A 15,314-nucleotide genomic window follows, 5' to 3' on the forward strand; every position below is an offset into this window, starting at 1 on the left:
GGTCTCAGCCACTCAGTAAGTCATGATACCTCTCTGAACCTATATTCCTCATAGATTAGCACACTGTAAACATTAAAAACTTAAAGGTATTACAAATTCCAGAAACAGTGTTTATTCCTCTGAGAAGGGATCCACTCTCTTTCTCTCTCCCTCTCTCACAGAAATGGCTAAATCTACCAAAATCAAATTATCATTAATATAATAATCTGTTGTACTTTGATTAAATCTTTAACAGCTCGTGAGTATTTTAACACCATGTTTTCCCCACATAAGTGGTTGGGGGATGAAAGAAGTTTCTTCTTTCTGTCCTCCATGGTTGTAGACAGGGTTTAGAGGCAATATATACAGTCAGAATGTATCTAAAGATCACACAGCTGGTTCTGTTTGTTGTGTGTGCTTATTTCTGTTGTCTGAAAGGTTCTTTCCTCCTCACCTTCATGTCCTTTGGAATCCTTCCTGCCACCTGCTGCTAGCGCTCAGGGACTCTCCTCAGGACAGATGGGCGAACATATTCAGCAGACAGAAAGAGAGGAACCTTCTGGTTTTTCCCCATCCTTTTCCCTACTCACTTCAGTTTGTTTCTCCTAGGCCTTTCAGTAGATAACTGAGCAACACAGTGTGTCCAATACCAGTCCCAGTTTGAAAGAGAAACTCCAGAAAGCAAAAGAATCATCCTATTTCTCCAAAACGAAAAAAAAAAAAAAGGTTGAAATCACATCAACAGTCAGTGAGAAACACAAACAGATCAGCTCATCGAAGTAAAGACAAGTGTGTTACTCAACGCTAGAGCTATGGAAATGCATCCTGCTATATATATATAGCAAAGCTGAAACAGGTCCAAAAGCATATCATACAGTACTTTCAGGGAGACAGGCTGTGGTGAGAGACCCTAGCTTTGCCTCAAAAGCGAAAGTCAGTTCCTCTAGCCCAAGTGTTGGATGAAGCTGGCCAAGAGATCTCAGATCAGGGGCCCTGGGCCATGGGGTGCCAGCACAGGGCAGAGGCCACCTCACCGCAGTTGGACGCGGTGAGGCTTGGTGCTGAAAGGGACGCCAACAGGGACAAGGTCCCACCAGGAGCTCCGCTCCACCGCATGAGTTCTGTCCTTCAACTCGTACACACCACCATAACATGACCAAACCACTGGAGAAATCTATGGATCTTACAAATGCCTATTATCCTCAGCAATTTCAAGTACGTAGACAGTCTCCAAAAATCAAATTTTCTGAAGCACTATTCCCAGTGTGGGTTGCCACCAGGTAAGTCTTTCTTATTTGGTTCTAGAAGCATAACAATCAGAAAACAAAACAAAACGTGACATCTTTTGATAGCTTTCATTTGCCTATAAGCACATTTTGCAGCTTCAAGTAATTAAACCGATCAGTTGTTATTCACCAGGCTTGGAAAAAACTCAAATGCTACCCCTCTGACTGGATTGTGCCATACTATTTAACTTAATTCCACCACTGAAGATTATTGTGTAATGAAAACAGATCATGTTTTCAAAAAATTAAGGATAGCATATGATTTATGTTTTACATTATATTTTAAAAAGCAAATACATGTCTGTATTTCAATTGCATTGAAGGATAACCAAAAGAAAAACCAGAGCAAAATTTACTAGTACACCATTTCTGTTCTGTCCTGTATTTTCTTTATAAATTAGATAACAGGTATAAAGAAAAAAAACAGGCTTAAAACCACTAAAGTGATGAAAGCTAAATGTGAATTAATTTGAAAAAAAACCCACAAAAGTCTTAGTTAAGAAAAGACAATAAACATCAATTTTAAAAATCACTTCATTTAAAAGCTAGTGCTCATCACACAGCATAGCCAATGACTGTCAACATATTAAGAAACCGAATAAGTGATTCGGGTTGTATAAATATTACTGAAGAACTATTTATAATTTTGAAGATAAATATTGCAAGATAAATAAAACTGTATTACAAGCAGCAGAGTGCACTTAGAAAATATCTATTTTCTTTTAGAAGACATTCAGGATCTTCCAAGACGTTGCTGAGAAGGACCTTGTTTTGGGTGTAATCCCAATGATACTAACAGTATTACTTGACAAAAATAAGATGGCAGACCTGTAGAAAATAAAAACTATTTTTAAAACTGTCACTTTGAAAGTCCTCAGGCTAAAGGCCAGAGCGAGGGAGAACAGACCGTGAGCACCGGAGAAGGAACGTGCTGTTTCTGTGTTAGCACTGGCTCACACGAGAAAACGCTGTCGACCAAGTGTATCTCCTTGTCTTCTGGAGATGCTGTGCTCTCTCCAGTGACTGCAAAGGAAACTCTGCAGCTAGGGTGCACTGCATGTTCCAAATTTAGATGGCTACTAACAGGTATCAAGTCATGTCAGCTGCTGCCTGCTCTTTTACTCACAAAAGCCCCAAAATGCATCTGATACAAGGAGAACGAGCAGAAAGGAAGAAATAGGATATGGGCTTTTAGGATCTCCAGGACAAAAACGCTAGACGCAAGAAAAGAAGGAGACTTGTGGATTCCAGTGGAGGAAAAAGACTGAAGGCTTAAGAATTTTGGTACTGTTATTTTACATGAATGAGGTATTTGAAGACTGGACACAGCAACACCAGCCATGGCAAACTGTTTAAGGGGTTTGGAGCAGGAAGGAATCAGCTTGACAGATGTCTGAAGGCAACTGTGGTGACATGTTGGTCATGTACTATCGTCAGAACTGGATCCCGAGGAAAAGAAAGATTCTGAGTACAGAAGCATTTGAGTCGTGGCCTGATTTAAAAAAAAAGTAAATTTGAAAGACCTTTTTTTTCTTATTCTTTTTGGATAAGATCTGACGACTGCATATTGGAAAAGATTGGTGATGACAGAGAATTCATCAGCATAATCAGGAGAAAGAAGTTGAAATGTATTCTGTTATAAAAGAAGGAAAATGCCTAGAAAAGGCAATTAGTTAAAAAGGAAAGGAGAAGAGCAAGGGAAGACAGAAAACTGAAAATAGGGGGCATAGAAGAGAGAACAGAAGATTCATCAAGTAACAACATTAGCAATGATTATAAAGGTGGTGAAAGATCATAATTTACCACACCAGTAATCCCCAAACTGAGGAAGTTTACTGTTTTTGAGGCTATGAAAGTTATAGATTATATGATATCCAACAGTATGAATTAATTTCCTTGCTTTGTATTACTGTGCACTTGATATTTCTTGTACATCTACTCCTGAGGCAATTCCTTTGCTACCCAGATACTACTTCCCAGCTCAACACAAAAGAACACCTTACATAAGTGGCATTCTTGCTTAGCACAGGTGATGATGTTTTCATACACTGCACAACAAATTTACAACTAGTAAGCAAATTCAGTTACATAGCTAAAAGTACACTGTCTACAACACACATGCAACAGCTGGACACACTTTCTAATAAAATGTTGTATCACACCTAGATAGTTTAAATTCCCTCCTGCTTTGTGACATGCTAAAGCAAATTGAAAATATGTCTGGATTTGCTATTATGTTTTGACTGCGTTATACGTACTCACGCACAAACATTCTTGAAACCTTTCTTTCTAAGGGTGATTTTCTGCATTTCTGCAATAGTTTACTCCTTATCTAAGGTTAAAACACTTATGTGCAGTTCATAACCACCTGATATTAAAAACTTTAAAAAACTGAAAGACTATGAGAACCTTCCATCTTTCCATTAAAAAATGAACCTAGAGTAATCCCACCTCCTTTACAAGTTGACTCAAGTAGAGATTATTAGTTACATCTGCAAATGTCTCTGTGTACATATATATGTTTCTTTGGGTTTTTTTTTTCCCCACCAAACAATACAGATACCCTGTGTTGAGTCTGACCACATTCTGCTCTACCAATTCTCAGCAGTACCGTCTTTCCACAGCACGCATTTCTTGAAACACGCTTGTGGGGGTAAGATGAGCAGCACCCTACTGTTTCAATGCTGAGAGATATGACAGATGTTCAAGGGAATTAATGTGTATAAACCTAAACACTATTAACCACAACCAATTAAAATGCTAGAGGAAGCTAAAGAACATACTGAAACCATTACAGCATGTAACCAGTTTGGGTGGCTGTTATTACTGTTTGGATTAAAAAAAAAAAAAAAAAAAAGCAGAAAGTCTGCATGATTCTAGAATTCTAATTCAAACTGAATGCTGCTACACCCCAAATGCATTTTAAAAGTCTGTTATCCCAGTTGTACTCAGTACAATTCCCTGGTATCAAAGTTTACAGTTTTTTCTGTTATTTTTCTTACTGTTTAACAGCACAGAACAACTGTAAGAGCTACTAATCCACTCTAAGCAATTAGTAATTCACTTCAGAAGTAAATACAGCTTTGAAATATTTCAGCATTACTCAAATAAACCATTTTAAAATAATGTTCTATTTTAAAAAGTAGCAGACAAGGATGGGTATTTCAGATACCCCCAAACAACTGGCCCATACAGATACAAATGGGATAGCCTCATCCTCTCTCCTCTGATTCAGTCTATGGAATAGTAAGGTAACAGATATGGCTATGTGCGAGCAGGGTTTAAAAATATTCATGCTACTGAAAGTTTTCTGGTTTAATTCTCACAGTCAACTAGTGCATATTTATAGAGACTTTTAGAATGTAAAAGGTGGACTGTACAAGACACATATAGAGTAAATTTAGAAAAGGAACCAATGAGATTCTTACAGATTTTCCTGAATTATATATTTTGATTACTGTTTATGGCATGGTTTAACCAGGATAACTGACAGTCAGAGGCAGCTCACGATCAACTGTAATGGCATGCAAATTGACTATTTGGGGGTCGTAATTTGAAGGGAGGGGAAAAAAAAGACTCTTTTAACCTGAGTTTCCTTGAAAAAAATGGCTGAAAGAAGGGATATTTGCAGCCAGCAAAAACTGTTTAAAAGCCCCTCACAGTGAAGTTAAAGCCCTTTCCAGCATTTAACTCCACGAGTACCCTGCCCAAATCGCCCGGTCTGCGCTGTACTGTCATCTGCAGTCAGAGCTGATGGGCAAAGAAAAAAAAACATGTCTTGAAGGTTCCGAAATTAATTCATGTGGTCTACCTACAACAACATAACGCCTGGGAAAGTTACCGGCTGCTGCCTTTGTTCGACAGAGATTAACCGTGGCACACATGAATAATGGGCTGGATTTATTCTAGAGAACAGAAGCTGAATGACAATTGTCGAGGCACTGCATTATACATACTTTGGCTGCCTTCTGCTCTATTCATTTAACACTTGCAGGGAGTACCGTGAATGAATCTCAGCTCATTTTTCCCTGTTAAAACCACAGCTACACACACAGTTTTGTAAACCCGCACTGATACCCAGCAGATCTTACCATGTATGTGCCACCGTAAAGCGACGACGCTGGCGGATGCTTTTATTCACGAGCAACTTTCTGAAAAAGCATGGAGAGTTCCTCGGTGAACTGCGAGGAGAAATTTTTGGAGACGTAGGTCTGTTCCCAGGCAGCTTGGGAAGCTCGAGCTCTAGATGCATTTGTTCTTTGAAAGTCCTTATGTAAATCTCTGACTCTGGAGTAGCAAGTTCCCTAGAAGAATCTTTTGCTGTCATAGCTTAGACGTTATGTGAGCTCTCACCATTCAGAAAACGTAACAAAAACACATCACGCAGGCATCGCCGCAGATTAAAAACGCTGATAAATCGGCAGAGCTTACCCTGCTCATTCACAAGGCTGGGCTCCAAATGGAAAGGCTGCCTGAAGCAACAGCAGCATAAATTGAAGGACGATAAGCCAGGGCTGTCAGAAAACCCTTTATCAGCCCAGCTCTCCCTCTGAAAATGCGCCAAAGTGTTTCTGTGTCAGCAGCCTCCCTGTGGATGCGGCTTGCCTGCCAGCTACACACCGACGCGCGCCGGAGCCATTCAGCCCCGCACACCAGCTCATGAAAAATTCATAACAGCCAGCTCCCGATCAATCCCTTTCCTACAGCATTTTGGCTTCACAGACTTAACAGAAAAACACTGGATTTTTCAGTGCGCACTAATAAAATCAAGGAATTCCCTAGTCTGTCGCAAGCCAAGTAACCCGATTCATTCAGGCCCAGTATGTTTAATAAAAAGGTCTTCATTCAGAATTAGTTTTACCCATACTGCAGTAGCTCCACCCATGACATGCTTATTGGCTCGGCGTTATTTTGACAACTGGACTCTGTTCGGCTCTGTCTTGTGTGATGAGCGTGTCGGATTCTCATGAAATTTTAACGAGCCGTCTAAGACCATGACATTGTCCCTGGGCATCGCCGAGCATACCCCGGGCACACCCGGCGCGACCCCCGGGACGGCAGCAGCATTGGCACTGATGGAGATGTGCGCAGCGCTCAGGGTGGGCCAGGAAGAAAAGGTCTAGTAGGAAAAAAAACCAAAAACAAAACCAACAAAGCAAGGAATAATATTCCACAAGAACAAAGCGTGCAAGAATGCATGCTCCACAGATGACACAGATGAAGCTGAACACTTCCAAAGGAGCACGCTTTGCTGTCCTGGAATCTACGTATGGTCAAAGGGCAAAATCACTGCCAGCCACTGCACAGCCCCAAACCAGCAACCAACACTGGAGAAGTTAGCACAGGGAGAGAAAATAGAGGGAAACACCAAAGGATGGGGGACTTGGCACTTCCCTGGAAAGACAATGTAAATTAATTCAAATTAGTTTAAGCAATATACGTATTTAGAAACACAAAAACCAAGATTTTTTTTCTGGACATAACCACCACAAAACCAACTTCTACATGTGCAAGGCTTAAAAAAAAAAAAAAAATAAAATCCAGGCAACGAAGTTAAAGACAAGATTTGATGCTGATAGTAAGAACATAATAAATACTACAGGGAGTGGCAAGCATCTTTTGAACTGGTCAAAAGTAGGTGACCTTAAATATAAATACAATAATTCTTTTTAAAGAAGGAGACAGGAAAGAGTAGAGCACTTTCACTGTAGGCTGGCTCTCTGATCTGCATGCAAGAGGTTGATTGCACAGTATAGGCATCAATTACACAACAAATCCCCACCAGTCCCTACCCATTCCGGTGTTCTTTTCACTCATCTATCCCAAAACACTTTACAAAAACATTAGCGTGCCTTCCTCAGCTTCAAGCAAAAGGCTTGCGATAGAGAGCTTCCCCATAGCAGGAGACTACAAAGGAGTTACCAGACATTCCACCTAACCTGCTACTATACCATTCACCATTCACTTTTATTTAAAAACAAAACAAAAATACAACAAAAAAAAGAGAAACATCTGCCTGAGCCTAACCTAAGGACACTGGAAATGCAGTGTTATTTAATACTGAGAGGTTCACGCAGCAGCAGAACAGAAACATTTCATGCTTTAGGAATTATGACGTGTTAGACTGTGATCTGTTACTCTAACATCTCAACTGTACTGACAGCCAGTGAAAGACAAAGGGAAGCTTGAGAGCTATGCTGAATGATAAATAAAATCCACACAAATGCTTAGAATCTAGAATTCCAAACAGAAAAAATGAACTTTCTAACTCACCAGGAAGCAAAATGGGATATTGGGGGGTGCAGGGTTGTGAGAATACATCTGATATTAGAGAAACAGTATTTCCATGCCTTTTCATAAAGCTATTAAAATGGCAAGGAGAATAAGGGGAAACTCACTTTTTAAAAGCACTCTGCAATAAAACATGCTGTACAACGGCATGCTCCTCAGTACGTAGGGAGGGTGTACTTTCCTTACCCGAGTTCAGAGATGTTTCAGAAGCACTGTCCATTAAGGGAGTGCTTCTCATTATTTGGACATTCATAAATTAGTAACGAGATGTCAGCCCCACAGCCTGTAGAAGGTACTGCGGTAAGATGTGCAAAGGCTGTTGATGGAGGGAAGAAATGCAAGTCAGGCTAAGCTAGTAAGATGGAAAAAGGAGACTGTGGGGAGAAGTAAGCCTCCACTCTCCCTTGTGGAAGCATAAAGAATGAAAAGTGAAAGTGCCACCCACTGCTTTGGGTAGCCAGAATGCAAATGCTTCTCCAAGCTGAAGTCTAGGACACTAGTTGCTTGGTACACAACCTCAGAGTATTTTGAAGGCTGACCTCTAGCACAGGGTACTTCCCGTTAAATATCTTCCAGATCTTGGTGGCAATAGGAGCTGACAACTACCTGAAAAAGGCTGTAGAACAGCTCTCTCTCTGTTTCAGGTACCATCCTTCATGCTGCCAACTTCTGATGTTGCATGCACAGAGGACCGTGCAGCCAATGCCTATATAGTCTCTACCATTTTGTAGTATTGGAATTCTGTCAAGACATGCTGCTTTACTCCAGGATAAGCCAAGAAGAGGTGAGAACAGGAACATCTCAAGAGACTTGAGCTAACTGGCATGAAAGCTTGGTATCAGAATAAACTTGGCAGTAATTCTGAAAAATGAATTTTGCTGTACTTGCTGAGGTTACCACAAGCAACAGGAGGCAATGGTAGACAGAACACCTAGGGTACCAGAACACCTGGACAGACTACCAGGTACAAGGACCAGTTTACTGAAGTTCCTCTAATATACAAACAAAAATGGTCAACAGGCATCTTGCTCTTTCCTGAACTTCTGTAACATCCCAGTAACACAGTGTAATGCATAATTTGTCTATCAATATAGATTATTGTGTGCAATAGGATCAGTAGTCCAAGAGCAACAAGTAATTTCAGCTCATCAGAAAAGGGGCCAGTAATACAAAGGAAGAGTTGAGGAGGGAGAAGAGATGATTAAAGAAAAGGGCCTGGTAGCGCTGGCAGGAAAATGAAACTGCTTGGAAGACCAAGGACAATTAAGGACATTTATCAAAAGTTTAAGTATACTTGGGGGTGAGTTTTCATACAAGCTTCCTAGCTTACCAAAGTGTCTAGGATTGCGGAAAGTTTTAATATACTTTAATATATTTTATTAGAATAACTGATACAGGTGGTAAACAACGTTTTTCAAGCATGCAATTCCCCATCAAAGGCTGATCTTCACTGTGTTAAAAGCAATTGCTAAGCAACAAGAATACATACTTTTTCTTTACAGTACCACTATTATTTACCTGTTTCTAAGTCATAATTGCCAGGATTAAATAAAAAGCCAGGGAAGAGGCAACCGTGAAATGTCCTACATGCTGCAGTAGGAAAGGAAGACTGGCTAGTTGACTTTTCACAGCACTTTCAGTCAGTGGCAGAGTAATTAGTTAATTCTTCCATACAGCACACTCTCTAGAAGCACATTTAGATAAAAACAGTTAGGAAGCTCCCTTGTGTTACTTAGGTCATTGTTCCATCCATACACATTAGCAAGGCATCCCCAAAAGATAACGCCAACCTGACAGCAAATTAATTAGAAAAATTATTTCAAGGGATTGCGGTTTGCTGGTACTACTTTTACTTCATTTTCAAAGGAAGGAAATGTAGGTGAAACTTATTTTTAACCAAGTAGAGAGTCTCCTTTTCACAAATCCTGGCTTCTAGTACTTTGTTTTCAAAAGCAAAAATAAAGATCTTTTTCAAGCTTTCAAACAATTTGAAAATTATGACTATTATGTGTGCCAGTCATTATAAAATGTAAAACACAGATCCCCTGCATATTTTTAATTGTTGTTAAAGCAATTTGCTGTCTAAATGCATACATGTAATATGTGCTCCCGAAGCAATAAAGAGAATCTGTTCCTTTGTACTTGTTAGTCCTGGAAGGACTTTGATGGTCCCTCCTACGTATCAAGTGTTTGCTTGGTTTAAGCCTGGCATCTGTGCAAACACAGGATTGTAAAGGTCACTCAGGAGAGATGGCCATCTCTAGAACCTTTATTAATAGTTGAGGATGCACAAGGGAAGGACTTAGAATCTGACTATTAGAAGCCAGTATCATTCTTTTAGACCATAATTTGAACACATTTGATGTAAAAAAACCTATTGGGCCAGCAACATTATGGAATCTCACAGCACTGCTGCTACTTAACATCTGGATATCTGCCAAATGTACAGGGTAGAAGACGGGCTGGGAGAGGATCTACAATGGACTTCCAGGAGAGAAACTCTAGAAGCCAGTAAGCTCCATTAGCTCAGAGAGAGATGAACAGGCAATGTGATCCAAAGTAGGAGGCAGTGAAATCACTGTTCCCCTCCAACAGGTCAGCTAAATCATATTGCCATTATAAAAGAAAAGGGTTGATCAGAGTAGGAGTGATCATGCAGGAGACTAGAAATTGGAACTAGAACTGGGTCATTGAAGCAAGTGATGAGTTTAGAGGAATAGAGCAGCTGATGAACGTCTGTTTTTGTGAAAGGACAGAAGAAAAAGATTTTGAGGAAAAGGGGAAAAGTAAACCAAGGTAAGGGAGAAAAAAAAGCTACAAAATGACAATTTTCTCTTGGCCTAAACCAATAAAGACATGTGAAATGAGAAGGTATAATAGAGAGTCAAGAATATGGGAACAGTCACTTGTACTGGAAAAGAACTCAGTTAAAAAGACTGCAGTAGAGAAGGGAATAAATTCGTGGTGGAAATGTCACAGGTCTGACATGGATGTGATCTTCAGTTTGATGCCTAAGGCAGAAGATGTAATTGCTGAGATGAGCCAGCGCTGGGAATAAATAAGAGCAACCCAGGCAATGGGAGACAGGCAAAGGTGCGAGGGGGAGGTAAGTGAATCAAACAAAAGAGAAATGTCTAGGAGGAAACTTAGAGCAAGACAAAAAAATATATCAATGAACTGGAAGCTGTAGAAAAGTAAGTGGCCAGGAAAACAGATGCCAAGGAATAGTGCTTCGATGTGAAAATAGAAGTCACTGTGCACGAAAATCTAAGGATAGGAAATGACAGCCAAGGCTTTAAGTCAGAGCAACGGCTGGTAAGACAGAGCTGGGGAGGTGACAGTGATATGAAAAGAAGAGCTGGATGCAGTATTGCTAAAACCTGGAAAAGATTCCAAGAAAATAAAAAAAGCTGTACAGCCAGTGTTATACATAAGCATGTGTTTGTGGTGGAGAACTCAAATCTTTCCTAACTGGAGTTAGTTCTCTAGACACAACAGAAGGGGAGAAAAAGGGAAAAGAAAGGTGAAGAGTATAAGCTGAAGAGACTGACACGAAAGGAAATGAAAAAATACGTACTTCATGCCTTCTTTATTTCCTTTCTATCATGACCAAGAGGAACACTATGCCCATCCCACTCATGAGTGCTACTGATCGCATTAGAGGCAGAATCAGTATTAGTTAATTCTACCCCATCCTAGTCCCAATTTTACTTTTAAGCTCCCTCAGAGTAGCAGCAAATCTGATTACAGCCTCTACCTAAACATATACCTATGATTGACATTTTAAACCATCATACCAAATTCTGATGCTTTACAATAGTAATTTAGTCTGAATAATAAGAATTCACCATTCTAATTTGAGATGCATTTGATCTGCCATATCTTCCTACAACACACTAAAGGAAAGCCACAACACAGCACAGTGATCAAGCTTCTAAAAAATGCAATACAGACCTAGTGCTTAACAATAATATAAATGTAACAGCAAAGAAATATTATCTGGAACCTGTGAAGATATGCTGATGTAGTAAACTTCTTCAACCCTCCCTTAATAAGGTTTTCTTTAATAGAAGGCTGAGCAAAGCCTGAGATGCTGAATGAGAGGCAGAAATATATCACTAATTACTGGTTTGCATGACAAATTTCCCACATTTAGGAGGTAAAAAAAATAACAACAACAATTCACTGCAATTCATATTACCATTGGAAGACACGGGTTTTTTTGATATTTAATAGTTTAAAATTATATAGGTTGTATCTCCATTCCCACAGATCTAGGGGCCTCTGAAATTTTCTGAAGGGCAGACACTAGTAATTCTTGCATAGGCCTTTGAAGCAATGTTTTGGAGCGCTATGAACAGTCACAGAAGAGAGAACCACAGTACCTAGCAACCCGTCGGTTTGCAGTGTAAGAGCTGAGCCAACTGCAAAAGAAAGAAGCAACTGGAAAAGTCTGTCCTTATTTATTTTAGAGAGTCAGGACACCAGCACAAAGAAATTACCCACATCTATGAGCTTAGCAAAGGTTGAACAGGACCCACCCTATATAAAAGGCGACCTTTTGAGCTCTTCCCATTTCACTAGCATTCAGTCGCTTTCAAACAGGCTATTCCTCATTCCATAAGCAACTTGTATACTAGTTTTTGGTTTAGCACCCAACAGTTGCAGCCTCTGTATATTATTTCATTTTCTAGGTCTTTAAAACATCTAGTATCTCTAACAAGGTCAAGAAGATCCAGAACACTTTTCAGATTAGTCACAAATAAATGAATTTCATCCTTAAGAAAGGTACCTTGAGAGTTTTGAGTGGCTGGGATGCTCATCTGTTCACTCTGAATTAGTAATCTATGTTAACCAGGTCATTGTACCACTTGAGTAGAGCACTACAAGGTGTCCTCGGTCACAGAAAAATTTTTTGCATTCAGAACATGGATGAAGAATTCAGTAGTAACAGCAAGCTTGATGCCTTTCACCTGCCATTTAGTCCTTAAACTGGATTTGGTACATTTTTTTTTTCCCCCACAGTAAACCACACCACAGAAAGATGGAGACACAATTTATGTGAGTTCCTTGTGCTTTTTAGTATTTAAACAAAAAAGTACAATTCCTTATCATGTCACAATGCCATTTTTTTTCTTACAGGTATTTATGTTGTCATCTCCTAGTAGATACATATGAGGAAATAAATTTATATACTATAAGCCCTTGGGGCATGATGTAAGATACCTTAGTTGTAATGGTAATTTCCTTAGCAACTTTGATTGTGCTTGATTTAGAGTATTTCTCAGGGAACATTTAAATGCCTTCTATATTATCCATAGTGAGTAATCACATATGTCAGACCAATCTGTATTACTTGCGATTATTTTCTCATTTCAGAGCTATAGATTAATATTTTACAAATTAATTCAATAAACCAACTTATTCTTCACAGGCAGAGACCTCTGGGGTGACTCCAGACAAAAGAGAAGCCAATGCAAAACAGTCTTACAATTTCAGAAATCCTTTACACCCGATGTGATGAGAAAAGGCTTTATGCTACTACAGAGACGTAGGATGAAGGAATCTCTAGAAAGATATTTGCTTGGACAGGCTAGCTAACTTCCCACCAGGCTGCTGTTTTATTCCTTTGGTGGTGTGTTCTCCAACTGTGATGAGCATTAGCTGCACCTGTCTGTGCCAGTGAGTAAGCACCTCATCTCGCATGAGTCACCAGCATTCGACAGCCAGGATCAGGTCTTCGCTCACCGCTGTGCGGAGATGCCTCTGCGCCCGTGTCTAGATGCCTCTGCAGATGCCTCCATGCCCATGTCCAGAGGCAGCTATGGGCACCATAGCTACTGGCCAGTATCACCCATTGTACTTCAGTCACAGATAACCTCCTCATTAAATATGACAGGCAAACAAATATCAGTGTCTGTAATTTTCACGTAACTAGAATGAAAATGACATAATACAATAAAAAGTGTGAAAAAAAAAATCAACATTGTTCTGTCAGAGCAAAATTCTTACTGATAAGAGCGAATCCTATGTAACCAATTCAGGCATCCACTTTGTCAGGACATTTCTGCATCCTGCCGTACATTCCCCTGAAAAACTACAGCTAGGTTTGGTTGGCAACATCTCCACTCACACAGGCAACGGAAAAGGTACAAAAATGAATGCTTAGCCTTGGACAACCCTCCTCCTCCTCCTTTCAAAGAAAGGACTTAAATCACTTTCATGAGCAAACATATTTCTCTGTTATTGGTCCCACCTGTGACAGCTGAATAGGAACAGAAAATTTCACCATTAATCCGAGTCTGCTTCTTCGGTCTTGTATCTTAGTCTTGCTCTTCCAGACTCTTAGGTCTGCAGCAGTTGACTGACAAAACATCATTCCAGTTTGCATGCAAGTTATTTTAATTACTTTATGTTTCAGATCTACACCTTATCAGCTCACTCAAATTAAACAGTATCAGGTTTACAATGTGCATTTATTTATAGTTATTTTTCCCTAGAGAAGCCCCAACACAGACAGGTAAAGCTCACTACATTTACTGTTCAACAGCATGGTTGTAACCACCAGCTTTGCCAAGGGCCTCGTGTTTTGGTGCTGGGAAACAATAGAAAACGCATTGTGCACAATTGTCAGAATTCACATACAGCTTTGTCCGTTACAGTTTAATTAAAGGAATAAATTCACAGCCAAAACCCTAGAGACCAGCGCACTGCCAGTGCCAATAAAAACAGGGTTAAAGAGAGGAGGTAGCTGTAGCCTGTCCAAGTATAGAAGTAGTCTCATGTTTTTCTTAATGGAAAGAGAGTGTCCAACGACAGGTAACGAGCCTCCCAGAGCAGCAGTTGGGGTGAGAACCTGCAGAACGTGACTGAGGCCGGCAGCAGAGGACAACGCTACATTCTTGGTCGTCTAATTCTTTCCAATGATGCTCTCAATGTTATCAGGGTCTCTGTTCAAAGGACCCAAGAAGGAATTGATACAAAAAATAACTTTAAAAAGACTCCAGGAGGACACAACATAGCTACTGAAAACACATAAGAGAAAGTCTAAAGGCATTTGACACCCACCAGTGCCAGATAGATACAGACCACAAGTAATTTATTGAGATTAGTCAGTACTTGGAGGAGTTGATTTCCAGTTATCCTGGAGATGTTCTGGCAAACACAAACCAAGAAGAATCATCCAGGGACAGCTTTCCTACATCCACACACAGAAGAAGTCACCAGTCACAAACACAAGCCGTATCACGCGAGGCTGTCTCCTCACACACAGACCCCGAGACACACAGTACAACTGCAATCACTGGAGATGAAGGGCGGGCTCCACTGGCCTGCCTTAGCATCTCTGTCTGGCACTAGCCACAACCACTGAAGACAACTGAACCCAAGGACGAAGGGTTTAACACTGGCAGAGTGAATAGGTTTATTCTGTCCTGACAACAGAAACACTCCTATCTCAAGGGGGACTTGCAATCAGAGGAACCGCTCACAGCAGATCAGAGATAATTGATTGTTGTTAGTAAACTGATTTAGTAGCTTGCTTACAAGTATTTAGAAATGTGATTTATAAGTGGACTTTGTTGAATTTTGGCTAGGAGACGACTGCTTGTCTGTGGAATCAAACTCCAAGCATTTAAGCTTCCCGGACACACAACATCTAGGGTGGGAGCTGCAGAAGCAGGTGGTCTGTTAAACAGGCACAGCACAATGCTGGAAAATAGAGTTCCATCCCAGCCCCAGAGCGACCTAAATACACTC

General features: G+C 40.2%; 1 protein-coding gene across 3 annotated transcripts in view; it reads right to left on the reverse strand.

The window, feature by feature from the left end:
- The window catches only part of PDE4B (phosphodiesterase 4B), a 219,593-nt gene that overhangs the window by 165,824 nt on the left and 38,455 nt on the right, over nucleotides 1-15,314 (reverse strand). The window contains exon 1 of one of the 3 annotated variants that reach the window (XM_069788490.1): nucleotides 5,357-5,790. The exons of 1 other annotated variant lie outside the window; for it this stretch is intronic. In XM_069788490.1, coding sequence (XP_069644591.1) covers nucleotides 5,357-5,592 — 236 coding nt within the window. In that variant the 5' untranslated portion in view covers nucleotides 5,593-5,790. Of the gene's footprint in view, nucleotides 1-5,356; nucleotides 5,791-15,314 lie in introns of those variants that run through there. One more of the 3 variants, XM_069788482.1, reaches the window with a different exon arrangement.

Source organism: Haliaeetus albicilla, chromosome 8, assembly GCF_947461875.1.
Source record: "Haliaeetus albicilla chromosome 8, bHalAlb1.1, whole genome shotgun sequence".
NCBI classification, from domain to species: domain Eukaryota; kingdom Metazoa; phylum Chordata; class Aves; order Accipitriformes; family Accipitridae; genus Haliaeetus; species Haliaeetus albicilla.